The sequence below is a fragment of the Gavia stellata genome, chromosome 28, assembly GCF_030936135.1.
Source record: "Gavia stellata isolate bGavSte3 chromosome 28, bGavSte3.hap2, whole genome shotgun sequence".
Taxonomy (NCBI): domain Eukaryota; kingdom Metazoa; phylum Chordata; class Aves; order Gaviiformes; family Gaviidae; genus Gavia; species Gavia stellata.
Window position 1 is genome coordinate 7,159,272 of NC_082621.1, and position 25,843 is coordinate 7,185,114.

General features: G+C 52.3%; 1 protein-coding gene across 1 annotated transcript; it reads left to right on the forward strand.

Moving 5' to 3' along the window:
* The first annotated feature begins 1,173 nt into the window (after positions 1–1,173).
* Positions 1,174–25,818, forward strand: LOC132319412 (uncharacterized). The gene is made up of 3 exons (XM_059830214.1): positions 1,174–1,225; positions 2,040–2,342; positions 25,547–25,818. Exons 1-3 carry the CDS (start codon positions 1,174–1,176, stop codon positions 25,816–25,818), a joined length of 627 nt encoding a protein of 208 aa, XP_059686197.1.
* Positions 25,819–25,843: the final 25 nt, after the last annotated feature.

A 25,843-nucleotide genomic window follows, 5' to 3' on the forward strand; every position in this document is an offset into this window, starting at 1 on the left:
AGCAGATCCACAGAAAAGGATGTGCGGTTTTAGGAGATTCTTAGCTGAACATAGGACAGCAGTGTGCCCTTGCAACAAAGCAGACCAAATGCATCCTGAGCTGTGGCAGCCAAAGTGTTGCCAGCAGGTGCAGGAAGGTGACCCTGCCCCTCTGTCCCATTTGAGAGCACATGTGGAGTACTGCTTCCAGATTGGGGCTCCCCTGTCCAAGGCGGATATCGACATACTGAAGCGAGTCCAACAAAGACAACCAAGGGGGTTAGGGCACTGTCAGCCATGACATGTGAGGAGAGGCTGAGAGAAGTGGGCCCACCCATGTTGGAGAAGAGATGTCTCAGAGAAGACCTTCTTGTTTTCTACAACTACTTTTTCAGAGGAGGCAGAGAAAATGGACCAAGATACTGGAAGTGCTCAGCAGTAGGAGTCGAGACAAAGGACAAGCAACTGAGACATGGAGAAATCTGATTAAGCAGTAGGCTAAAAGAAATAGGAGGAATTGGAAGGTGTTTCCCAGGAGGGTTGCACAATCTCCATCCTGGAAGGCGTTCAAGGATGGAATGAATGTGACTTTGAGCAACCTGATCTAATTGGTTCTATTCCAAGTGGGTGTTGATGTAGATGACCTCTGGAGGTCCCTTCTCACCTACATTCTGATTTTGTGATTCCCACATTACCCCTGCCCTCCCTGACCCCTTCACACCCATGGGCTCACTTGTCTTCCCACCCCCTCTGCCTCAACACAACTTTTAGGCAATGTGCTGGGACTGCAGAGAGGCAGCTGAAGGGAGGCTCTCAGCCTCCTCACTCCCATCCACAGGAAATCAGTGGCTGCTGTTTCCAGGCCCTGAGCTCGAAGACAGCTCGGGGAAGCTGGTCCATCTCCTGGGTGGAGGCCCTGCAGCTGTCCCGGCTGCAGCTGGCGCTGTGCAGGCTTATTCTTGCTGGAGGATGGGGAGAGTCCACTTGCCAGGAGACAATCTTCTGCCCGTGCAGAGCCACTGAGCACTCTCAGCCCAGGCGAGAGACCCTGAGCAGCGCCGGCACAGGGCTCAGCGCCGGGGCGGAGCTGGCGGCAGCAGAGAGGAGAGGAGGCGGAGGAGAGGTGGCGCCGTGGCCGTAGCAGAGAGCCGGGGCTGGCAGGGGGCAGGAAGGTGCAGGCAGCGCAGCGGCAGGATGCGGCAGTGCCGGGGCGCAGGGCTGGCGGGGCTGGCCGCGCTGCTCCTGGGTGCGTGGGGCTGGCGGTGGTGGCGGGGGGCCAGAGATGGGCCCGGGGTGTTCCCCAGGGGACCTGCGACAAACTCTTCCCTCTCTTTTTTCTCTCTGCAATCTCTCAGCACCCTTTCCCAGCTCTCTTGAGTCCCCGCTTAGGTAGTCTCCTTTGTTCTCATCATCTCTACCATTACGACTTTGCTTGCATATACGCCTGCCTTTATATGCACCAACTCTTTTCTCTGTGAATTCAGCAGTTATTACTGCCCTGATTTCAGCCCTCTCTCACTGTAACACCCACTGTGGCTCTCTACTCTTCCCCTACTCATCTGTCTGTCCACCCCTCTTTTTACCCATCTCTCCAGGCCCCTAGCAGTTCCGACTCTCTGAGACCCCTCTCTCATCTCTCCCTCTGCTTCCTGCCTATCTCTAGGCACAAGTTTGCTCTCCTGCACCTCTCCATTATTTCATACATCCATCCACTCATCCTCCTGTGCATTCAGTATTTAATCTTGTACTCATTTCAGCCCTCCATACTTCACTGTAACACACCCATTCTCCTGTCTCCTCATACCCTCTACATACATACATCCCTGAATCCGACTTTCATCCCATTTTGGCATGCATCAAGTCCAAATTGCCCCCAGCCTTCTCCCCTCACTCCACACACCCACATCACTATAAGTCTCCATCCCTCTTCACGGGCACATCTTGCCATGTGTTCCTGTCCGGCTCTGTCTCACTGCCACTCTTCCTAAGAATTTCTCTGGGAAAATCAGAGCTGGGTGACCTTTGGTGTTCTTTGTCCTTTCCTTCTCCTTTCTCTGCAGTAGCTGCTGGCAGAGCCCAGGTGCAGCAGGACCCATGGGCAGAGACCACCCAGGGCACCGGCATCAGCATCAACTGCTCACACCCCAACATAAAGATCACCGACTTCATCCACTGGTACCGTCAGCTCCCTGGCAGAGGCCCCGCATTCCTCGTGAGCAGTCTTAAAGGGTCCAAAGAGCTGCGGAACCCATCAGGGCGGCTGTCGGTGGCGGCAGACCGCCGGTCCAGCGCCCTGTGGCTCGCCCGGCCCCGGTGCGGGGACGCGGCGGTGTATTACTGCGCCCTGGAAGACACGGGGAGAGGTGCCGGGGCTGCGGCGGGGCAAGAACTGCTGCGGGCGAGCCCGGGCGTGCGTGTCAGGGTCGGGGGGACAGCTCCGGCCGGGCCCGCCAGGGGGCGCTGGTGCCTCGTCTGCAGGGGCGCGGCACCGCGCCCCGCCTGCCCCGCCCCGCCCGGCCCCGGGCCCCGGGCCGATTCCCCCGCCTGCCCAGCACCGGCACCGGCACTGGCTCCGGCATCAACGCTGGTATCGTCACCGGCATTACCCGGTGCCCCTTGGAGTCTAGGCCTGTGCTCAGCACCTCTTCTCATTGATGGCTGCTGCTGTGGCTCTGTGCTCCTGAAGGCAGCAAAGAGCCACACTTCGTTGGTGCTGCTTAGGGAGACTGAGACGGGCTGTGCAAGGCAGGGAGGGGAGTAGAGTGTTTCCCACAAGGCTCTCTTGCTTCCTCAGAAAGGACTCAGAGTGTTCTGGGTAACGCGGCATCCTCTGGCCTGTGTGTAAAAGCCTGCCGGCATTCTCTCAGAGATGCGTCACAGACAGCACTGATTCCCAGGTTTTTTTCCCTTCCCAAGGACATGTACCAAGATCTCCAGCCAAGGCTGTTATTACCACTAACAGGCTCCTTGGACATTCGAAGTAAGCAATTAAGAATGGGGCGATGAAGAAACCAATGCACCCAGGAATTACCACAGATAGAATGAGTTGCAACCGGCATCAGCCCTTACACAGCAAAGGTCCATTCCAACAAACCAGAAATGTCTGTCAGATCTCTGACAAGTTCTCTTCACTGTGGTCTACCACCTGCTCCTCAGCCCTGGCAGGACCAGACTTTCACCTGGGGTAAAGTGGTTACGTTGTCTTGCAGCAGCAATTTTATTCCTCTGACACCAGCAGACACAAAGGATTTACCCCAGCACACCTTTGGTTCCTCCCTCTTGCCTCAGTAGCTGATACCCTCTGGACATGACGACGCTGTTCCAAACAGGGCAGTACGTTGCCCCAAAGGAAACACAAATGTAGTCAGGCAGGGGGGCATATGGCATCCCCAGGTGGCATATGGCCTGTTTTTCTTCTCCATGTGCCTCCTAACTGTGGTGGGAATAGCCTCATCCTTGTCACTGTGGGGAGTGAGCAGCCCCTGAGGGTCCTGAAGTAGTTCTTCCTTGGCAGGTTTTCCCTCTTGGAGACCCTGATGGAGACAGGCAGGAGAGTTTCCTTGTGCCCGGCACAGTTATTTTTCCGCTTCTTCTTCCTGGGCAGACTGAGCTCCTGACCCTCTCAGCCATGTCCCTTGATCATTATTTCACCATAGGCAAACTGCTCTGTAAAAAAAGGTATCATGATGAAGAAACTCTATTTCCTGCCAGCGCTGGGAGCATGAGCAGCAGGCTTTGTGGTCATCTTCTCCCAGGTGGCTCTGTCGCTGCCGTGTCCTTTCTACACCAAGACGGTTCTTGACCATTTCTACTGTGATGCTGGGCCAGCATGAGCACGGCCTGTTGGAATTGGGTTGATCTTGGCTGGCTGCCAGGTGCCCACCAATCCATTCTATCACTCCCCCTCCATCAACAGGACAGGGGGAGAGAAGACAGTGAAAGTCTTGTGGGTCAAGATGAGGACAGGGAGATCACACAGCAATTACCAGCACAGGCAAAACAGGCTCAACTTGGGAAAATTAATTCAATTTATTGCCAATCAAATCAGAGTAGGATAATGAGAAATAAGAACAAATCTAAAAACACCTTCCCCCCTCTACCCCTCCCTTCTTCCCAGTCTCCACTTCACTTCTGAATTCTCTGCCTTCTCCCCACAAGTGGTGCAGGGTGATGGGGAATGGGGGATAGAGTCACTTCATAGCACATTTTCTCTGCTACTGCTTTCTCCTCCTGCTCTTCTCCTGCTACAGCATTCGGTCCCTCCCATGGGAGACAGGCCTTCACAAACTTCTCCAATGTGGGTCCTTCCCGTGGGTTGCAGTTCTTCATGAACTGCTCCAGCCTGGGTCCTTTCCATGGGCTGCTGTCCTTCAGGAAGAGACTGCTCCAGAGTGCGTCCCCCGTGTGTCCACAGGTTCTGCCAGAAAACCTGCTCCAGCATGGGCTCCTCTCTATGGGCCACAGGTATGGCCAGGACCCTGTTCCAGTGTGAGCTCTCCCTGCGGTTACAGCTTCCTTCAGGGCACATCCACCTGCTCTGGCGTGGGGTTCTCCATGGGCTGCAGGGTGGATACACCTGCTCCATTGTAGACCTCCATGGCCTGCCTGGGGACAACCTGTGTCACCATGGTCTTCACCACGAGCTGCAGGGGAAGCTCTGCTCTGGTGCTTAGAGCACCTCCTCCCCCTCCTTCTTCACTGACCTTGGTGTCTGCACAATTGTTTCGCTCACATATTCATACTCCTCTCTTGCAGCTGCTGTTGCTCAACTTTGGTCAGTAGTGGGTTTGTCTTAGAGCTGGCTGGAACTGGCTCTCTCCGACATGGGGGGGCAGCTTCAGGCAGCAACAAATAAGCCCACAGGCCCAGACAGATGCATATGCACATGAGGAAACACAGCCTCTCCCCACACACTCTGAGAACCGGGACTCCATCAGCCAGCTCTCTGCCTCTGTGCCCCTGACAACTTGAGGCAAGTCCTTGAAAGCCCACTGCTAAGAAGGTCAATCAGGCACCAGCCATCCCTGTTGGATTGAATGACAGCAGAGGGCTTTTGGGCTTTTATGGGTAGGACAGAAGTAGTTCAATCAACTGTGTTCTCATTACAGGAAAGAGAGAAATTGTGTAGTGGTCCAAGCTGCCAGGGTCTTCTTTGGACATTCAGCCTGTTCTCGTGCAAAGGGTGTGCATGAGCGGCAAAGTCAAAGCTAGAGACAATCCCTATTGCTGCAGCTCCAGGGGTTCCCCACTTTAGAAGTCAAAGTAGTCCCAAAGTTTTACAAGCTCTGGCCCATCCCTGGTGATTGCCATAGAGAGGTTGTGGAAGTCTAGGACCAGTTCCAGCTTCAGTGCAGCAAGAGGTACTGCCCTGACACACTCACTTCACAACAGAGGGTTGTATGTCTGGGGTGAGCCAGATGGCCTGAAGCTGCAAATGCTGAGTCTGGGACATCAGAAAGGAAGCTGGCCTGATGAAGTTGCCTTAAGAGAAATACCATCTCTTCAAAAGACAATCAAATATTAATTAGCAGGTGGCTTCAGGAGATCACAAACTGCCTTAGCCAAGCTGTCTGCCCGTTAACATGACTCATTAGAGCTCATGGAGCTCCACTGCTGGAGATGTCTGTCTCCTCATCTGCTTTAGCACTGGAGCAATCTGCAGAGCTACAGGAATGGTGGCAGGAGGGTGTGCCCAGCACTGCGCAGGAACCAGGAGGACAGGCCTTGTGCCCTGAGAGCCTCCCAGCAGGGCTGGCCTTTTCCAAGGGTCCTCACCTGGCCTGAAAGGCTCCGATTCATATCTTCTGCTACAGTGACCTGCTACCTTTGGAATGAATCAAGCTCCTAGCTGCACTCTGCAAGTGCACAGCTGGACAAGATGACACATGTCCACCCAGACCCCTGATCAGCAGCTCTCTTGGTACTAACCAGCCCTGTCTCCCCACACCTGGCAAGCTGCAGCCCAAAAGCAGAGCCAGGGAAAGGTGCTTTTGCAGTAACACCTTGAAAACAGGTGTGACTCCCGGGACTGTTCCCAGACACCAAGGACTGTCATCAAGAACCTGGGCTATCAGAGCAGGAGGGTAGCCTGGAGTCAGTGGGAGAGATGATCCCACTTTGCTCAGAAATCACCTGATGGCATCTAGTATGCTGTTTTGGGCTGTAATGCAACAAAAACCTTGACCAAGTGGTGTGAGTTCAGCGGAGGGTGGCCAGGATATTGAGGAGGCTGGAGCACTTCCTTGGGGGGGAAAGGCTGAGAGCACAGAGCTTGCTGAGCGTGGTGAAGAGGATGCTTTGGTGGGAGACCTAAAACAATCTTTGGAGTAGCTATGGTCATTAAACTGCATTGGGTCATTGCATCCAGCCCCAGATGGGCAGAGAAATTCAGAAAGCAAAGGATAACCCACCAGATGCATGACTAAGTATGCTCCAAGCAAGCCTATGTTAATGGTCACTGCAGTCATCCCCAACAAGCCCCTCCCAGAACCACCCCTGAGCAACATCTCTCTCCCTGGGCATCTTGGGAGAGGGTCTGCAGGGGAAAGGATGAGACAGAAGAGCAGGCTGGGATGCAGCAGAACTTTAATGAGTCAAAAGAGGGAAATGACGTTGATCCCAGTGAAGGCCCCAGAGCAGGAAGCACCAGGGGCAGACAGGATTCTGTGCCCCACAGCCATGGCAGAGATTGTGCCAGGTGTTCATCTGCCTGCCCCACAGAGGGAGCAGGGCTAGCATGTCCTCTCTTGGCTGGCTTTGTGGGGCTCACAGCCCAGAGGAGCACAAGACATCAAGGATGCACGAGGGAAAGGAGAGAGTGGAAGAGGAGAAAGGCAGGCATGGGCCATGCTTTCAGATAGCCCAGGCTGGCCCCATCCTTTTGCAAGGGGTACTGGGGTTGCTCAGCCCCTCTGGAAGGAACAAGCTGATGCTCCGTCCCCAGTCCGGTAGGTACCATCTTGAGGGTGCCGGGGGACCTTCCCCAGGGCCCACCTTCCTGTGGTTTAACCTCCTAGCCAAAGAAGACCAAGGAGGGAAAACGTCCTCCTAAGCCCTGCGTCAGCAAAAGCCTCAACATGTGAGCAAGACCCATCAGCCAGGCACTGGACAAGATTCTCTGGTCAAGCACTTGAGATGTCCCCCTGCATTTCATGTCTCTCCTCCAGCTCTGCGGACTCACCAGTGCTTGGCTGGGAGGAGTCCCTATGTCCCTGAGGTACTGTGGGGTCTCTGCCCAACAGAAAACTGCTGGTGGCTGCATTTCTGTCTCAGCAGTACACATTTTCTGACTTTGCAACCAAAACACATTGGACTTTTGAAAGCTCATGCAGGGACATGAAAGCACTCTCATCGCACTAATATTCTGTGGTGGTAACCCTGCCCGGCCCCATCCTCAGCTCCTTCCCACAAAACACCGTGGTGGGATCCTCCACCTCCGCTGCTGTTGGCAGCATCCTCAGCTGTGGTGGAGAGCCCATCACCTGTGGGTGCTGTGACCTCTGTGGCATTTCTAGCTGCTACTGTGGCAGAAGGTGCCCTCCCTGCTAAAGCCACTGGTGGAAGGCAAGACAAGGACCTCCTGGAACCCAGAAGCTCATGCTGGACTGAGGACAGAGCCCCTGGCCATTGATTTCAGAGAGGCTGAGCATCCAGTGCTGCCCTTCCAAAGGAGGACTGCTGCGGCCCTCTGAAAACATGGCCAAGTCTAAATCCCTGGCCTTCCACTCTCTCCCATCTCTTTCTTGTCTTCTGTTCTTGTGGGCCATAAGACCCTCAAAGCCAACCTGGGGCATCTGCTGACCCCTCTCCCTCTGTGGGACAGGCAGATGGATGCCCTGTGAGGTCTCCACTGTGGGCAATGGGCACAGAGTTTCTGCATCTGCTGTTGCTCTCCCTGCACTGGCAGCCAGTCTTCTCTAGAAGTGATGTCATTTCCCACCTCAGAGTCATTAAAGTTTTCTGCATCACAGCCTCTGCCTCCACATGTCCCTTCATCTGTATCATCTTTGCAATTCCTCATCTATTCCCTTGTCTTTCAGCCACCAGAAGGCATTATCTGCTTGTACCTCCCACCTCACCCTGGTCCCCATCCTCTATGGAGCTCTCATCTTCACGTAGCTGAAACTCATGGCTTGCTCATCCTTTGGAGAGTGGAGTCCACCCTCAACACTCTCCTGACTCTTTTGCTGAATCCTTTCGCCTACGCCATCAGAAACAAGGAGTTGAAAGCAGCTCTGAGGAGAATGGCAAGGCAGTGAAAGGCTGCTTCAGCCTAGAAAAGGTTCCTGACAGGTCAGAAAACAAAGTCCAAACCCTGTGTTTCTGGAACTGCAGTACAGCTGCACTTTTAGATTAAATAATGAGCATGGCTTTTAGTCTTCTCTCACAGAATCACAGAATCACTAAGGTTGGAAAAGTCCTCTAAGATCATCAAGTCCAACCATCAACTAATACCACCATGGCCATTAAACCATGTCCCACAATGCCTCGTCCACAAGTTCCTTGAACACCTTCAGCGATGGGGACTCCACCATTTCCCTGGGCAGCTTATTCCAGTGTCTCACCACTCTCTCAGTAAAGAAATTTTTCCTAATATCCAGCCTAAACCTCCCCTGACGCAACGTGAGGCCTTTTCCTCTCGTTCTATCGCTCTCAAGACATTCTAATGAATTTTGACATACCAATTTTGACATACCAAATTTGACACACTAATTTTGACATGAGGAGAAGAAAAAAAAGTGAGCAAAACTTGCAATTTATATACTTTTCAAAACAGTGTATTGTGATCAGGCCTAGCATGGCTTTTCAGAAAAAACGAGATACTGTGTGGACAACATCTTTTTTAAATGTTGGTCTTGTTCTTAATTGACATACACCACAGGCAGGGAATAGTAAAGATGGCATCAACATTTTAATTTGTTGTCTAGAAGGATTTTGTCATGACCAAGAGAAATGAGCACCTCCAAAGTACTGGAGGTGGTCTATCTCAGACTTCTATCTTAGATAGCAGATAATTCTACCCCGGAAGCATCTATTGACTATTGCCGTAATCTAGGCAACAGATGGATTATGTGCAGAAGGTGTCAGAGGTGCCAGGGTCAGAGCTGGGGCTGGGGCCCAGGCCAAGGCTGGATTCAAGAGAGGCCCAGGTGAAGTCTCCATCCAGTGACTGCCCTCAACCACCTAGGAGGCCAGGAGGACAATAGTAGCCCAGGTCAGGCACAGCTAGGGCAGAGCTGGGGCAGGCCTGAGTTAGGCCTGAGCCAGGGGCAAGCCAGACCTGGGACCCATGGTTCCCTTGGGCCTAGGTAGGCTTGGTCCTGATGCTTGTTGCTCCTGTGTTAACACCTGGCCCAGCACTTTGTCCCACAGAACCTGGCCTGGCGAGACGTGTCCCCCAGCACAGAGGAATGACCCTTTCCTCCATCCTGATCCTATGGTTCTGGTGGTATGTGGGGTCTGTGTGAGGGCAAACCCCACACCACAGGGCCCCAGGGTCTGCAGATGTGGGAACACCCTGGCCTCTGTGTGGGGAGCAGTGGTGCTGCACAGAGCACAAGGGCCACTTCAGCCCCAGAGCTTGGGGAATGCTGAAGGAACCTGGTGCCTGGGGGAAGGTGCCTTATGGTTGGGCTGGTGTATGCCGTGTGCCCTTGAGAGACAGCTCACGGATCCTGCTGGGTGCCGAATCAAATCCCACTGTCACTGCTATGTCTCCACAGAGCTGGGGGTATCTGCTCTCAAACAGCACCTTTCTGGACCAGAGTTGGGTTCTGGCACTTGTGGGACCTTAGAGTTCCTGGGACTCAAGAAAGCTGCTCCATGCCTGGAGAAGACCAGGCAGCACAGAGCATCCATGTGCATTTGGGCACCAGTCACTGTCCTGGGCCTGTGTCATGGTTTAACCCCACGCCACAACTAAGCACCACACAGCCACACACTCACTCCCTGCTGGTGGGATGGGGCAGAGACTCAGAAGAGTAAAAGTGAGAAAAGTCGTGGGTTGAGACAAAGACATTTTAACATCCCCCCCCCTTCCTTCTTCTTCCCCCAGCTTTATAGGCTGAGCATGACAACATATGGTATGGAATATCCCTTTGGACAGCTGGGGTCAGCTGTCCCAACTGTATTCCCTCCCAATTTCTTGTGAAGCTCCAGCCTACTCACTGGTGGGGTGGGGTGAGAAGCAGAAAAGGCCCTGACGCTGTGTAAGCACTGCTCAGCAATAACGAAAATACCCCTGCTTTATCAGCACTATTTCCAGTAAAATCCAAGCATAGGCCCATAGTAGCTCCTATGAAGAAAATTAACTCTAGCCCAGCCAAAACCAGAACAGTCTGCCTTCACCCAAGGGGGTGTTGCGTTCAAAGGGACAGGGGACTCTCGCGTGTGACCTGCTGTAGCTGATACCAATACTAACTTGTGAACACTTCAGCCCTCCACATGTTGGCAACTGTGGGCCATGCCCAAGACTATTTACTCATTCCCAAATCCAGCCATCCTTTGGAAACATATTATTCTGAGCCTCCTTGCCCATCACAGCTCCACGCAAAGCAAGAGGACCATTCTTCCCCAAGACCTAGTGGGACTGCTGACCTCCCCGGGGCCTCCAACACACCCACAGTTCCTCTCTTGAGGACAGCAGTTGTCAGGATTGTTGTTCCCATGATGTGCTCCAGGGCCAAGGGGATATTTCTGAGCAGAGACACAGCAAGGCAAGGACTGCTGTCTATTGGCTGGGGAGTAACTAGGGTTGAATTCCTCAGCTTCAGGAGGCAGTCCATGAACGAGGACTCGCTGCAGTATGTCTGACCCTCCAATGCCTCTAGGAGTGATGAAGAGTCCCCCTGTGCTGCCACCTAATTCCTCCTGCAAATCAATGGCTTTCTCCCTTGGCAGTCAGTGTGCAGATGGAAAGACCACCTAAGGGACACAGGCAGGGTTACAGCAAGTTTTTAATGAGTCTAAAGAAGGAAATAAGGTCACTTCAAGTGAAGGCCCCCAGTACAGGGATCAGCAGGAGCAGCCAAGAATCTGTTCCCCTTTTCGTGTGGCAGAGTTCCCAAAGGGTATCTGTCGACCCGCCCCATGGAAGGAGAAAAGATAGCAGGTCACTCCAGGCTGGTTTCTGGAGTCCTCACAGCAGGCTTTGAGGGGAGCACAAGACAGCAAAGAAAAGAGAAAAAAAGGGAGAGTGGAAGACAGGAAAAGTAGACATTGGCCATATATTCAGAGAACCCATGCTAGCCCCTTCCAGTCTTATCCTTGTAGGACAAACCAGAGATGGTCAGCTGCTCTTAAAACAATGGCATGAAGTTTGATCCTCTGTCCAGCACCATGTTCTGAGTTCCAAGGGGTGCTTATCTGAGGCCGTTGCCAGCATCTTTAGCAGGGGAGGCACCTCCTGCCGCAGTAGCAGCTAGTGATGCAGGAGAGGTCACAGCAGCCAGAGGTGATGGGCACTCAGTCACAGCTGAGGATGCTGCCAAAAGCAGCAGAAGTGGAGGATCCCACAATGGTGTTCTGCGGGAAGGAGCTGAGGATAGGTCTGGGCAGGGTCACCACCACGGGAGAGGGCTCAATGACGATGGTGGAGTTCTGGCACAGGGCTCATTGCAGCTGATGGCCCGCGGGGTCAGGCCGCAAGGCTGGCAGGTCTGGCAGGACTGGTACATCTGGCAGGGCTGGTACCAGTTGTAGCAGGACATGTCTTGGGGCCCGAGGTGCACCTGGGAGAGAGGGCAGGGAGGAAGCATAACATGGGCATGCGTGAGGAGCGGCCTGTCACCACACCATGAGGGAGCCAAAGAACATGCAGTGCCAGGAGGTGGAGGCTGTGCAGAGATGTGTAAGGGCTTCTTGGCCTCAGCCTGCCAGGGCCTACAAAGAGCCACCAGTTCCTATGCAGCTACTACCTAGCCGCTGAGTCCAGAATCCACCTCAGTACAGTCCCAGCTTCCCTCCATGTCTAACGTTCTCCCCACTTCCCTCTCCCATGACAAGCAGCCCCAAGATCTGGCATAGGACAACGCTTGTATCACATGAAAGATCCACTGAAGTGAGACCTTCTTTTAGAGACAGCAGAGAAGGAGAAGGGGCTTCAGACTGACCTGACTCCCAAGGAGAAGGAGGCGAGAGAAGCAGATGAGAGAGCGAGGAGCTGGGCTGGCTTTTATCATGGCCCTTTACTGCCTCAGGCATCCCTTGTGGAGGTGATTATTTTCTGACAAGCTCATCTTGGATGCAAAACATCCCAGCTAATGCTATGGGCTGTGTTTTGGCTTCCTGAATTACAACCTTCTCAATTCCTGCTTTATGCCAGGCACATTCCCCAGGGAAGGCATCTTTTGTGTGACAGGCCCAAACATTTCCAGTGCAAAATTCATCAGCGTGGGCAAAGGACTCATCTCACATGCTGCAAGAGTCCAGTAAAGGACTAAACAGCTGGCGTAGACAACACATACACATACACAAATCTCGATGTCTAGTCATCTAGAGTTAATTGAGAAGACTCAAGACACCCAAAGAGAGGCTGTCCAGGGCCACCGCACAAGTGTTGGAGAGTCATCTTCTGAATGTCCTGTGTCCAAGCATTCAGCGTGACTGAGGAAGATCGATCTGTGCTCAGTGGGAGTGGGAGATGCAGCTGATGAGAATAATGTGTCCAGCTTGAGCCCATTCACCCACACAAAAGCCCTTTCCCTGCTCGCTGCCTGTCCCTGAGTACCGTGGACATGGATATGGGCTTTAGCCATGGGATGGAGGTGTTTGTAGGCTCAGGTGGGACAGCCCGTGGGTTCACTTCTGATCACATGATGAAGCAAGCCATGCACATGTGACGAGGTATGCAGGCCCTGCTGTAAGCTTATGCTAGCTGGGGAGTTCAGAGGCCACCATTGGTCAATTGGAGGATCAGTGTCTCCAGAAAGATGATTCACCCCATTTACCATGCGTGTCTGCTTTGGGATGGGCTAAGTCCCATGTGTGAGCTGATGTTTCTTCATGGACTGTGGGAGGAGTCTGTAGAATCTGTTCGAGTGCGTCCAGAGGAGAGCCAGGAAAATGATCAGAGGGTTGGAACACCTCTCCTACGAAGAAAGGCTGAGAGAGGTGGGATTGTTCAGCCTGGAGAGGAGAAGGCTCTGAGGAGGCCTTCTTGTGCCCTTTCAACACTTAAAAGGGGGCTTATAAGAAAGGCAGAGAAAGATGTTTTACCAGGGCCTGTAGCAACAGGTCAAGGGAGAATGGCTTTAAACTGAAAGAGGGTGGATTTAGAATAGACGTAAGGAAGAATTTTTTTCCGATGAGGGTGGTGAGACACGGGAAGACATTGCCCAGAGAAGTTGTGGATGCCCCAGCCCTGGAAGTGCTCCAGGTGGGGTTACACAGGGCTTTGAGCAACATGATGTAGTGAGAGACATCCCTGCCCATGGCAGGGGGATTGGACTAGATGGTCTTTCAAGGTCACTTCCAACCAAAGCCATTGCATGATTCCATGACTCTATGATTCTATGACTCTATGCTTCTATGAATTTTGCTGGTAACAAAGAGGTTCTTCCCTCCAGGGCAGTGAGTTTGGGCTGAATGAGCCTCTACACGAGGATGTCTTTGGAATCTGAGTTGGTCCCACAGGGCTGGAAGGACATATCTCCCAAAGGGATCTTGATGCATTTCACTCACATCCCCTTAATTACATGTATTTACTAAGAGTGAGATGCAAAGCATGGCACAGAAATCAGAAGAGGATCCCTCTCCCTCGAGACCTCATTTGAGCAGCGTGCATGGCAGGAGCAGGGTGCAGCAGCACTCAGCAGCTTTAGCCTCTGTCCCCAGAGGACCCTCTTGGAAGAGTGAGGACTGCTGGTCAGGGGTGGAATGTGTTTGTCAAGGTGAGGCAAGAGTGTCTTTGCAAATGCCTGCTAAACTAGGAAGGAGGAGTTTAAAGCAGGCATGGAGGGGGAGGTCTCCCATAGTCTGAATGGAAGGGAGAGGACAAGGAGTAGAAGAGGTATGCATGGGGGACAGCATGGCAGGGGAGGCTCTCACTCTTCCCCTGTGGTGCAGGTGGTGGTGTAGTTAGGTGTCTGTTACACACCTCCTGCTCAGGAAGAGGAGGCTGATGACACCTTCTTCAGGCAGCTGGGGAAAGCTTCACAGTCACAGGCCCTTGTACTTCTGGGAGACTTTTACCACCACAGTATCTGCTGCAGGACCAAAATGGCTGGGCACAAGCCCACCAGGACATGTCTGAGGTGTATGGAAGAGAAAGTTTTGATGCAGGCAATCCATGAATGGACTAGGGGAGAGACTCTGTTAGCCCTGCTACTCACAAATGAGGAAGAACTGTTGGATGATGTAGCATTCAAGGGCAGCCTTGCCTGCAGTGACCAGCAGACTGCAGAGCCTAACATCCTCAGAGGACTGACCAAGACAAACAGGATGAGTACTGCCCCGGTCGTCACAAGAGCACATCTTAGTCTCATCAGGGACCTACCTGCTTGGCAGGGTGCCATGGGAAACTGCCCTGGAACACAGAGAGTCCCAGGAGAGCTGTCTAACCTTCAGAGACATCCTCCTCAGAGCACAAGGATCGTCCTCTGCAATGTGCAGAAAGGGGAGTCAGGAAAAGCCAAAGCACAGCTGGAGTAGAAACTTGCAAGAGAGGTGAAGGGAATCAGGAAAGGTATCTGTAAGTCTATTGGCAGCAAAAGGAAGGCTAAGTAGATGTGGGGTCATTGCTTGGTGAGGAAGGCGACCTGGTGACAAATGGTAGGGAAAAGATTGATGCACTCAATACTTATTTCTCCTCAATTTTTACTGGTATGGCTTCTCCACAGGTCTACCACATCCCTGAGCCTCCCAGGAGACTCTAGGGGAATGAAGCAGCACCCACATGTCGTGCTTTAACCCCAGCAGGCAACTAAGCACCACACAGCCCCTCACTCACTCCCCACTGGTGGGGTGGGGGAGAGAATCGGATGAGTAAAAATGAGAAAAGTTGTGGGTTGAGATAAAGATATTTAACAGATAAAGCAAAAGCCGTGCACGCAAGCAAAGCAAAACAAGGAATTCATTCACTACTTCCCATCGTCAGGCAGGTGTTCAGCCATCGCCAGAAAAGCAGGGCTCCATCATCCGTGGTTACTTGGGAAGACAAATGCCATAACACCGAACTTCCCCACCCTCCTTCTTCTTCCCCCAGCTTTATATGCTGAGAATGGCATCTTATGGTATGGAATATCCTTTTCGCCACAGCTGTGTCCCCTCCCAACGTCTCATGTACCCCCAGCCTAGTCGCTGGTGGGGTGGTGTGGGAAGCAGAAAATGCCTTGACTCTGTGAAAGCACTGGTCAGCAATAATGAAAACATCCCTGCTTTATCAGCACTGTTTCCAGCACAAATCCAAAACACAGCCCCATACTAGCTACTATGAAGAAAATTAACTCTAGCCCAGCCAGAACCAGCACACCACAGCAGCAGAAGAAAGAGCTAAGGAGCTCTTACTACTATTTGGACAGACACAAGTTTATGGGATCACTTGGGATGCATCCAAGGGTGTTCAGAGAGCTGACTGGACAGTCTCTACTCGGTCCCTGGAAGGAAGACAGAGCAAATACTCTCAGAAGCCATTCCTAAACTCATGAAAGGCAGGAAGGGTGTTGGGAGCAGCTCACGTGAGTTTACTGAGGGCAAATCATGCCTCACCAACCTCATTGCTTTCTATGAGGAGGTGACTGGCTCTGTGGGGAAGGGGAGGGGCACTGGCTGTGGTGTACCTTGGTTTTAGCAAGACCTTTGACATAACCCTCATGGGTTCACACACATGCACACCTATACGCACACAGAGATAAGCACACTCACAGGCATGCACACGCACAGATGTGTGCGCACACAGTCTCACACACGTGTGCTTGTACGCAGCCAAACAGTAACACATATGTGTGCACTTGTAAAGTGGTGTGTGCCCACACGTTTCCAAAGGAGCCCATGTGCCGACACAGGCACCGCCATCCCCCCATGCCAACATGTACGCACAGATATTCAAACAACACAGATGCTTACACTTATGCATGCTCCTGCACGCGTGTTTTTGCTTACAGATACATGTGCACTCTCACGTACAGAGATGGACACACATAAAAGCACATACCAGCACACACCTATGCCCACACACTTACATATATGCAGACCAATGTCACTTCCATCCATGCTCACCTGCATGAAGGCACGTAAGAGTAAGAGCGGTGTAAAGAACAGGCAGTGCTCTGTCTGGTGACCCTTTCAAGGTCACTTCCTATGTAGGTGAAGACACAGGTGCCATGGAAACAGGTCACAGCAGTGAAAGGGGAAGCAACAGGTTGAGACAGCTCTGTGCTTGCCTTCTGCACAGCAGAGCCAAAGGATTGCTCTTGCTCTGTGCCTCTAAGAAATGAAGATGAAGAGGAAGCAGCCGAGGGGCACACCACCAACACTGAAGGTGATCACAGTGTTGTTGGCAGAAGTGCCAGGACAAGCCGTGTCCAGGAGGGCTGGCAGAACACTGAAGAAGTGGCAGATGTGACTGGGCCATCGGTAACCCAAATGACGGGTGATTATTGTTTGCAGAACAGGAGGCAGGGAACAGGACAGCCACCTCCCTGCCAGCAGCCAGATGCACACAGCCTGGTGCATGATGGCCCCATAGCACAGAGGGTGGCAGATAGCCAAGCAGTGGCCGTAAGACATGGCATTGTAGAGGGAGCATTCACTGCTCAGCAGCTGAGAGGAGTCCAGCTGGGCCATGCAGCTGTGGAAGGAGATGGGCATGCCTCCTGGCCTGAGGAAGTCCTCCAGCGTCTTTGGAAAGAAGACACTGGAGAAGAGAGACTGAAGTTTTTGGCCTTCAGTCGTTCTGAGATATGCTTCATTAGCCATACTTCCCTCTTGGGGGAGGACATCGGTGTGGGGATTTACATTCTTCCACTTGTACATTATTGTCTGGATTTTCATGCAGGAAATAGGATATGAGACTATAGTGGCTGCCAAGAGACATTTCCACCAATTAGAATGGCTGAGACTTACATGTAACAGAATCTTCTCCCCCCACAATGGCAGCCAATTCCTGAGCACAAACTCTCTGGGGGGGTCAAAGAAGCAGTCAACTTTCTCCTGTGGGAGGGACCCCAGCCTGGAGCAGAGGAAGAGCATGAGGAGGAAGGAGTGGCAGAGACAACACGTGATGAACTGACCGCAACTCCCATTTGCCATCTTCTGCACTGTTTGGGAAGAGGAAGCAGAAGATTTATGAGTAAAGTTGAGCAGGGGAAGAAGGGAGGGGTGGGGGGAAGTGTTTTTAGTTTGTTTTATTTTTCACTATCCTACTCTGTTACTGTTAATTGGCAATATATTAAATTATTTTCCCCAACCCAAGTCTGTTTTGCCCATGACAGTAATTCTGTCCTGGTTTTGTCTGGGATGGAGTTAATTTTCTTCCTAGTAGCTGGTATAGTACTGTGTTTTGGATTTAGGATGAGAATAATGTTGATAACACACTGATGTTTTAGTTGTTGCTGGGCAGTGCTTACACTAAGTCAAGGACTTTTCAGCTTCTCTCACTGCCCTGCCAGGTGCACAAGAAGCTGGGAGGGGACACAGACAGGACAGCTGACCCTAAGTGGGCAAAGGGATATTCCATACCATATGACGTCATGCTGAACAAAAAAACGGGGGTGGGGCCACTGCTTGGGAACTGGCTGGGCATCGGTCAGCAGATGGTGAGGAATTGTATTCTGCATCACCTTTTCTGTATATCCTTTTATCATTATTATTATTACTTTCTTCCTTTTCTGTCCTATTAAACTGTTTTTATCTCAACCCATGAGTTTTACTTTTTCTCTGATTCTCTCCCCGATCCTATTGGAGGGGAGTAAGCGAGCAGCTGTGTGGTGCTTAATTGCTGGCTGGGGTTAAACCGCAACAAATGGGTAAGTAATCTCCCTGTCCTTATCTTGACCCATGAGCTTTTCACCATATTTTTCTCCCCTCTTCCTGTTGATGGAGGGGGAGTGACAGAGCAGCTTGGTGGGCACCTGGCAGCCAGCCAAGGTCAACCCACTGCAGACAGATAAAGCAAAGAGAGCAAGCATAGAACAGCAGTGATATTATGGCTGGATGTAGCAGAGAAGTCCTGTCCCCCTTGTCCCATGCCCCATAAAACAGTGGTGGTGCAGAGTTCACTAAACAGTCCAGTTCCTTGCCTGTTATGGAAGACAAGGAGGAGCTTTGGTGTGGCTGGAGGGCAGGGGCATCCAACACTTCATGCTTGTTGCTGCATGGCATGCAGTGAGGGGAAGCAGTCATGTGAGGCTCCACATAGTAGTTCTGCATGAGATAAAACAAAGGAATGATTTTGATGGACAACTTGGAAGTGGGGCTATCTCCTCTAGTACCCTGAATACAGCCATTAGCTCTGCATGCTGACTGCTGTCCCCACCCACTTTGCTGAGCTGGTTGAAATGCTGCAGCTTCTCTCCACCTCCCTCCCTTAACACATCTGGCTGATCTAGGCCTGTGAAGTAGGTGCGATGTGGCTGCTCAGGCCTGGGATGTTTGTGTGGTGGGGTTTTCTGAGCCCAGGCAGTGCTTAACAGCTCCAGGTGAGGGTTGGTCATGTCTGTCAATCCTATTTGGGCTGTTTTCTCCTGCACTGATTTGGTGGCGACATGGCTTTGCCTGCATGGAAACATACCATTCCCATTTTGCAATGCTGAGTTGTTGTGCTTTCTAGGGACTCATTTCCCAGCTGTGCTCTCTTGTAGTGTCCGTGACATTCCCCTGTTCCTCCTCAACATGCTGCTGGGTAGATGCAGTCAGCAGGTTGTTGCCAGCGTAAGGGGACAGCTCACAGCTTGGGGACAGGCTGCACTCCTCCCCGTGCTGGGCCACAGTGCCCTGGGAAGGCAGGGGGCTGTGCCCGTACCCCTGAGGCAGCACAGCAAACGCACACCAGCGGCCTCTGGCTGCTCTGGCAGGGTGATGCTACGGGGAGCAACCGCAGCCCCATGGGGACATCTGTGCCCAAAAGCCAGCAACTTACAGTCTTACACCAGGACCCAGCCCCATTCTTTACAGGCCAAACAGGGTTCCTGAAAGGCAGATGTGTCTGCTGGACAGCCCTGGCTTCTAAAAATGTTTTACTAGATGGATAGCTGTCAGCATGCCCAGGGGCAGCCAGTCCTGCTCTGAGGCTACAGTCCTGGAGGGAGGGGCCAGCACAATGAGGGGGGCACAGTCCTCCCCACTGCGAGCTAAGCAGATGCGGAAGGAATATTTTCCCCCACTGGGGATATTAAAAGTCCTTCCTGCTAATGGATCATCGCCTGTGATATATATCGGGGCACTCTCGGAGCCCAACCCAAGCTGTAAGCAGTGGGTTCCCTCCTAGCTGCAAAGTCAGACTTATTGAGACAATTCTTCCACCCCTCCCACACCCCGATTGTGTTAACATTCATCACTTTATTCTTAGGGTGATGGGGCAGATTTCCATGAGTTAAGATTACTTCCGCTGCAGTATCCAGTAAAGCCATAACCTGTTCCTTATTATGCTGGCTCCACAGTGTTACAAGCAGAACATAAGGAAAAAAAGAATAAGCAGTTCATTCCTGCCCATGCCTGTCCCTGTCCCCATGCTGAAGAGGGAACATCCCTTCCCTGGGCTTGTTTGCAGGGAAGGGGGAACGCCACCCCATGCACTCCCTTCCCTATCACCTCACCCCGCCATTTGCTGCCCAGACCCCTTTGAGCTGCTGCACCTGCATCTCACGTGGGGCCATTGCTTCAACTCCAGACATCTCCATGTCCACTTCAAGCATGTTAGTAACAACCAAACAAAGCAAAAGTTTTCCTTGCATTTTCCTTGCTCTATCCCATGTTTCTTGAAACAAGTTAATACTTCAAGTAGGCTGGGAAATTCAGCTAATTCCTCCTCACTTTCCCAATTCACCAGGTAATCCACCTCGGCCAAGTGCCTTGGGACGGCCCCCCATGGCTGTGTGCAGGGCAAGCCAGGCATTCGGTCTATCTCTTCTTCATTATCCTTCCTCTACAAAGGCATTTCCCACTGGGACCTGCCAAATACACCAAAGGTTTCGCACCGGGAGCTGCTGGTTTGTTTTGATTCCTGTAGTAAAGGCACTCAGACTCTGTTAAGTATTCTTAAAACGCCATTTCTTAGGCTAAGACAATGAAGGAAGAGAAGGCAGTGTAGGTGGTCCTATATCCTTCAGGTGCTAGGAGCCCTAAGCTATGTGCTGTCCAAGAGGCATCTCCAATCAGGGCACAGCATGCCACACAGACCCTGGCCATGATAGGGTTACCCCATTTTGGTCAGTCAAGCTTTTAGAGGATTTTCATAATATAAAACAGCTCTATTCATCATTTCTGCTGTCAAACAGAGACGATGTTCACATGAGAACTTCTTAGTGCACTTCAGATACAGGCAAGGACACCTAAGTAGTGTAATCACTGGCACCGAGCAGGAGCTGCCTACAGCCGCATTGGTTACAATCGGCCAGCTGAGTTTGGCCTCTGGCCAAGGGGTTTGCGCAGCACAACACAGGCCTGAAGGCGAAGCTCTGCATGTGGCACAGCAGAGGAGAGGCCAGGGCCTCCTCAGGTTATCTGTCACATGGATCACTAACTCCTTGATATACAGTGTTCTTTAGGTGAGGTTGATGGCACCCTACCAGTTGTTGAACAAATACCAGCTCTTGAACCTGCTCAGAGCAGCTTTCACATCCTTGTTTCTTAGGGTGTAAATCAAGGGATTCAGTAGAGGAGTAAGAACAATGTGAAGAACAGCCACTGCTCTGCCTAGTGACCTTTTTGAGGGGGCTCCCATGTAGGTGGAAACACATGAGCCATAGAAACAGCAGTGAAATGGGAAGCATGGGTTGAGACAGCTCAATGCTTGCCTTCTGCACAGCGGATATAAATCACCATGAAAAACAAACACCATCTGGAAACAACGCCCTTTAGTTTGAAGTATAAAATCAGCATGGATTGATGAGGGTTATTGATAGAATGACTAGGGAAAAGAGATTTCAGACATGCAACTGAAACACCCTTATAAAGCTTTTGGCCTTCAGTCATTCTGAGATATGCTTCATGAGCCATAGTGCCCTCTTGATGGTGGACATGGGTGTGGGGATTTCCATCCTTCCACTTGTACACTTTTGTTGAGACATCTGAATCTTCATGCAGGAAATAGGCTATGAGACTGTAGTAGCTGCCAAAAGACATTCCACCAATCAGAAGGGATGAGATTTACATGTAAAAGATACCTCCCCCTAGAATGGCAGCCAATTCCTGAGCATAAATTCTCTGGTGGGACCAAGGAAGCAGTCAAGGGCTCTGTACCCGTCTGCAGCTCTCTTGGGAAGTGCACCCAGCACACTCGTCCTTGCTGATCTTCACGTTCTCCTGCATGCTCCGTACCAGAGCAATTTGCTCTCCCTCAGAAATAAACCATTTCACTGTCCCCATTTATATGCTGACTGCCCTCAGCTCCCACATGCTTAGCTCCAACTTCCAGCTTCAATGCATTCAGCAGCACGGGTGACTTTCCCTGCTACTCCAGCCCCTGCATGCCGGCCATGACCCCCAGATTGCATGGTGGAGAGGAGAGGAAGGTGGAGTAGCAGCTATGGGCCATCCCAAGGGCTGTTCCCTGCTTTACCACTCCTGCCATTCTGCAAAGAAAATCATCTTCTGGAGCCCCACACAAACCCTCTGCGACCCCCGAAAAGCACCAGCCCTGGCAAGAGGAGTACCATTCCTCAGGAGCTCATGGGGCTGCTGACCCCTTTGGGCCTCCTGCCTTTCTTGGCATTTGTGGGCAGAGACACAGCAGGGCACGACCTGATGGTCACTTGAAGCAAAGCAGCCAGGGACGCCTTCTTCACCTCCAAGGGATGGTTTCCAAAAGAGGAGCCACTGCAGGCTGTCCCAACCTTCCATTCCTCTGTGAATGGAGAAGGTGCCTTCACCCCTTTCCACCTCCGAGCAACACCTTTCTCCTTTGGCACCTTGGGGCCTGTTCACAGAGGGAAGGACCACGTGGAGGCCAGGACTGAATGCAGCAGAACTTTAATGAGTCAAAAGTGGGAAATAAAGTCATTCCGAGTGGAGGACAGCAGTACAGGGAGCCCCAAGGCAAGCCAAGAGTCTGCAGTCGCTGGCCGCGGAGAAGTTCCTGCGTGATATCTGTCTCCTTTCCCCATAGAGTGAGAGGAGACAGATGGTCCCCACCAGGCTGGCCTTGGGAGAACCTTGATCTAAAGGGGAACCAAAGGAAACAAAGGGAAAGAACAGCAAAGCCATTCAGCTATACTGAAAACACATCCACAATCTCAATCCTCTGCCCAGCATGATGTTCCCGGTTCCTTGAGGTGACTCCCTGCGTCTTTCATAGCATTTTTATCAGAGGAGGCACCTTCTGCCACCATAGCATCTGGAAATGCCAGAGAGGTCACAGCAGCCAGAGGTGATGGGGACTCCATCACAGCTGAGGATGCTGCCAACAGCAGCAGAGGTGGAGGATCCCACAACGGTGTTCTGTGGGAAGGAGCTGAGGATGGGGCCGGGCAGGGTCACCACCACGGGAGAGGGCTGGATGATGATGGTGGAGTTCTGGCACTGCCTGACACAGGGCTCATTGCAGCTGTTGGCCAGCGGGGTCGGGCCGCAGGGCCAGCATGGCAGGCACTGGTTGTAGCAGGACATGCCTTGGGGCTGGAGGTGCACCTGGCAGAGGGCAGGGAGGAAACAGAGCACAAGGGTGGGTGAGGAGCCGCCTGGTTACACTATCACAAAGGAGCCAAGGCCACTGCTGAATGGGGAGCTGGAAGCTGTGCCAGAAGCAACATGGTCTTCATCGCCCTATGAAGAGCAACCTGGCAGGGGGAGGACCTTTCCTAGTTCAAAAAAGCAAAAGCCCCCTCAGCCATGTCCCAGCATCTCTCTAAGCAGACCTTCCCCTGCTTCCCTCTGTCATGACAAGAAGATCCATAGCGCAGGACAGGACAGAACAATATCAACTGAGATGTCCATCAAGGAGAGATCTCAGTCTGGAAGAGGAGACGGGGCTTCCAACTCACCTGGTTCCCACTTACAAGGAGGGAAGAGAAGGCGATGAGAGAGCAGGGACTTGGGCTGGGCTTTTATACCTGCCCTTCATTGCCACAGGACCAGAGGCACCCTTTGCAGTGGCAACAATTTGCTGACAAGCTCATCTTGAATGTCAACTATCGCAGCTCATCATATGGGCTGTGCTTTGGTTTCCAACACTGCTGCCTTTTCATTTCCAGTTTTGTGCCATGCCCATTCCCCAATTGAGGCTTCTTCTGAGCTCTGGGATGAAAGGCCCCAGGATGTCTAGGGCAGGAATGCAGCAGTGCTGGCAGAAGACTCAGCTCAAGTGCTGGACAGGTTCAGAGCAGGCAAGTGACATTAGCCTGGGTCTCTCTGGTGGGACTGTTTGAAGTGCTGTTCTCAAGAAGAAGCTCCAGCAATCCTCAGCTGGACTCCATGGGCTCTCGTGCATGAGGATGTGCCATGTCCTTGTCTTTCCTTCCCTCCTCAGCTCACCCCCAATGGTCACTTGTTGGTTTGCCTTCCCAGGTGCATGTGTTGTACTCCTAGGTTTTGATCTCATCCTGCCTAACGTTGCCCAGTCCCCAGGGGTCTTCAGCAAAATCCATGGTCCTTTGCGTTCCTATGTGTGTCTTTCCCTTGTGTGTATTTGTGAGCAGCCAGGTTTGTGTGAATGCATGTGGGAGCAAAAATTTCTGTATAATTCCATGCTGGTATGCATGAACCTATGTATATGTGTCCTTGTGTTTCACCATCACGAGGGCATGGGCTGCTCATGGCAGGGACACTGTCCACGGCTCTCTCCATGAGCACCACAGAGCAGCAGATTCCCAGATTCAGAAGGAGCCTGAGTGCGCTTGAACGGTGATGGCACCAGCCTGCTAGAGATCTGTCCAGGGAAGAGGCAGTGAAATGCAGCCCCTGTCTCCTGAGCCCTCCTTCTCCTGCCCCTCCAAAGCTCATGCTCTGCTGCTGCTGGTTCCAGGCCACAACAAGGATGGTTTCACTCCAGTTTGAATGCTTAGTTTAATTCACTGTAACAATATTGGGAGTGCCTCAGCATGGCCGGCAGTCCACTCTCCCTGCCTCTCCAGGCCAGAACACAGCTGCTCTCTCCAGTGCTAGAGAGTTCAAAAGGATGGGGTTTGCTTTATGGGGAAGCAGAAAGGCTGAGGAATCCTGCTGACCATGTGCTGGCCATCCCTGAGGGGATCTGTTTCCAGTGCAGTGTTGGTGGTGTCTCATGTCCCAGCCAATGCCAAATGTACTTGTGCATCAACCTGATGCTGTGTCAGGCAGGGGCTGAGACCTCAGATCAAACAGGTGCTGAATGAAAGGAACATGAAGCCTGATGTTGTTATGCTGTGAGGGGAAGGACAGACCCTGTGGCTTGCATAGGGAAAGCCAAAGAAATGATGACTGCTTTGGTGTTGAGCCCCCAGATCCATCATGTCCCACACTGGAAGCTCAGTCTGAGCACCCAGCTACTGTGCCTGGGAGGGAAGGGACATTGGATTTGAGGCCACACCATCCAAAGCCTGATGCTGTCCACAAGGTTGTCCAGAAGAGACCCTCTTTCCAACAAGGGGTGCCCATGGTGTGTAAAGTTCCTGAGCCCATCTCACCTCCTGAATTTCTGTCTGCCTGAGCTCAGATCGAACTTGGAGGCAGTGCAATCCAGGCCTTCCCACCTTCCGTTTAGTGACCTCAGTGAGACCAGTGCCAGGGAGCTCTTCTGGGAGAGCTCCGCCAGGGCTGATTCCCGCTCCATGGACCTGTTTCTGAGATGAGGCTGTAGTGTATCTGAGGGCAAATGTGGTCGATTATAAATGACGTAACAGGCTTTGTGGAGAAGGGAAGCGCAGGGGGTGTAGAACAGAATAGAATAGCATAGAATAGCATAAAATAGCATAGAATAGAATAGACTATAGTAGGAAGGGACATAGAATGATCGTCTAGTCCAAGTGCCTGACCACTTCAGGGCTCACCAAAGTTAAAGCATGTTATTAAGGGCACTGTCTAAATGCCTCTTAAACACTGACAGGCTTGGGGCATCAACGACCTCTAGGAAGACTGTTCCAGAGTTTGAACCCCAATGTGTGTACCTAGAGTATAGCAAGACCTTTGACTGCCTCTCTCAGACTTCCTTTATGACCACATTGGTAACGAATGGGTTCAGTAAGAGGATGATAAGGTGAGTGGAAAATTGGCTGGACTAACAGGCTCAAAGAGTTGTGACCAGTGGTGCAAAGCCCGGCTGGCAGACACTTACTAGTAGGGTCTCCCAGGGATGAGCAGTAGGACCAATCGTCTTCAATGTTTTCCTGAACACCACAAGTAGTGGGAAGGATGGCACTTCCTGCAAGTTTGGGAATGACACCCAACCACAGGGAATATGCTGTACAGGGATCTCGGTTAGCCAAATTGTTCCCAGCAGGTCCAGGAACTACCTGTTCAAAGGAAACAGAGGTCGAGGCCCTGCAGCTGTCCCGGCTGCAGCTGGCGCTGTGCAGGCTTATTCTTCCTGGAGGACGGGGAGAGTCCACTTGCCAGGAGACAATCTTCTGCCCGTGCAGAGCCACCGAGCACTCTCAGCCCGGGCGAGAGACCGCGAGTGGCGCCGGCACAGGGCTCAGCCCCGGGGCGGAGCTGGCGTCGGAGGAGAGGAGAGGAGGCGGCGGAGAGGAGGTGCCGCGGCTGGAGCAGTGAGCGGAGGCTGCCGTGGAACAGCGAG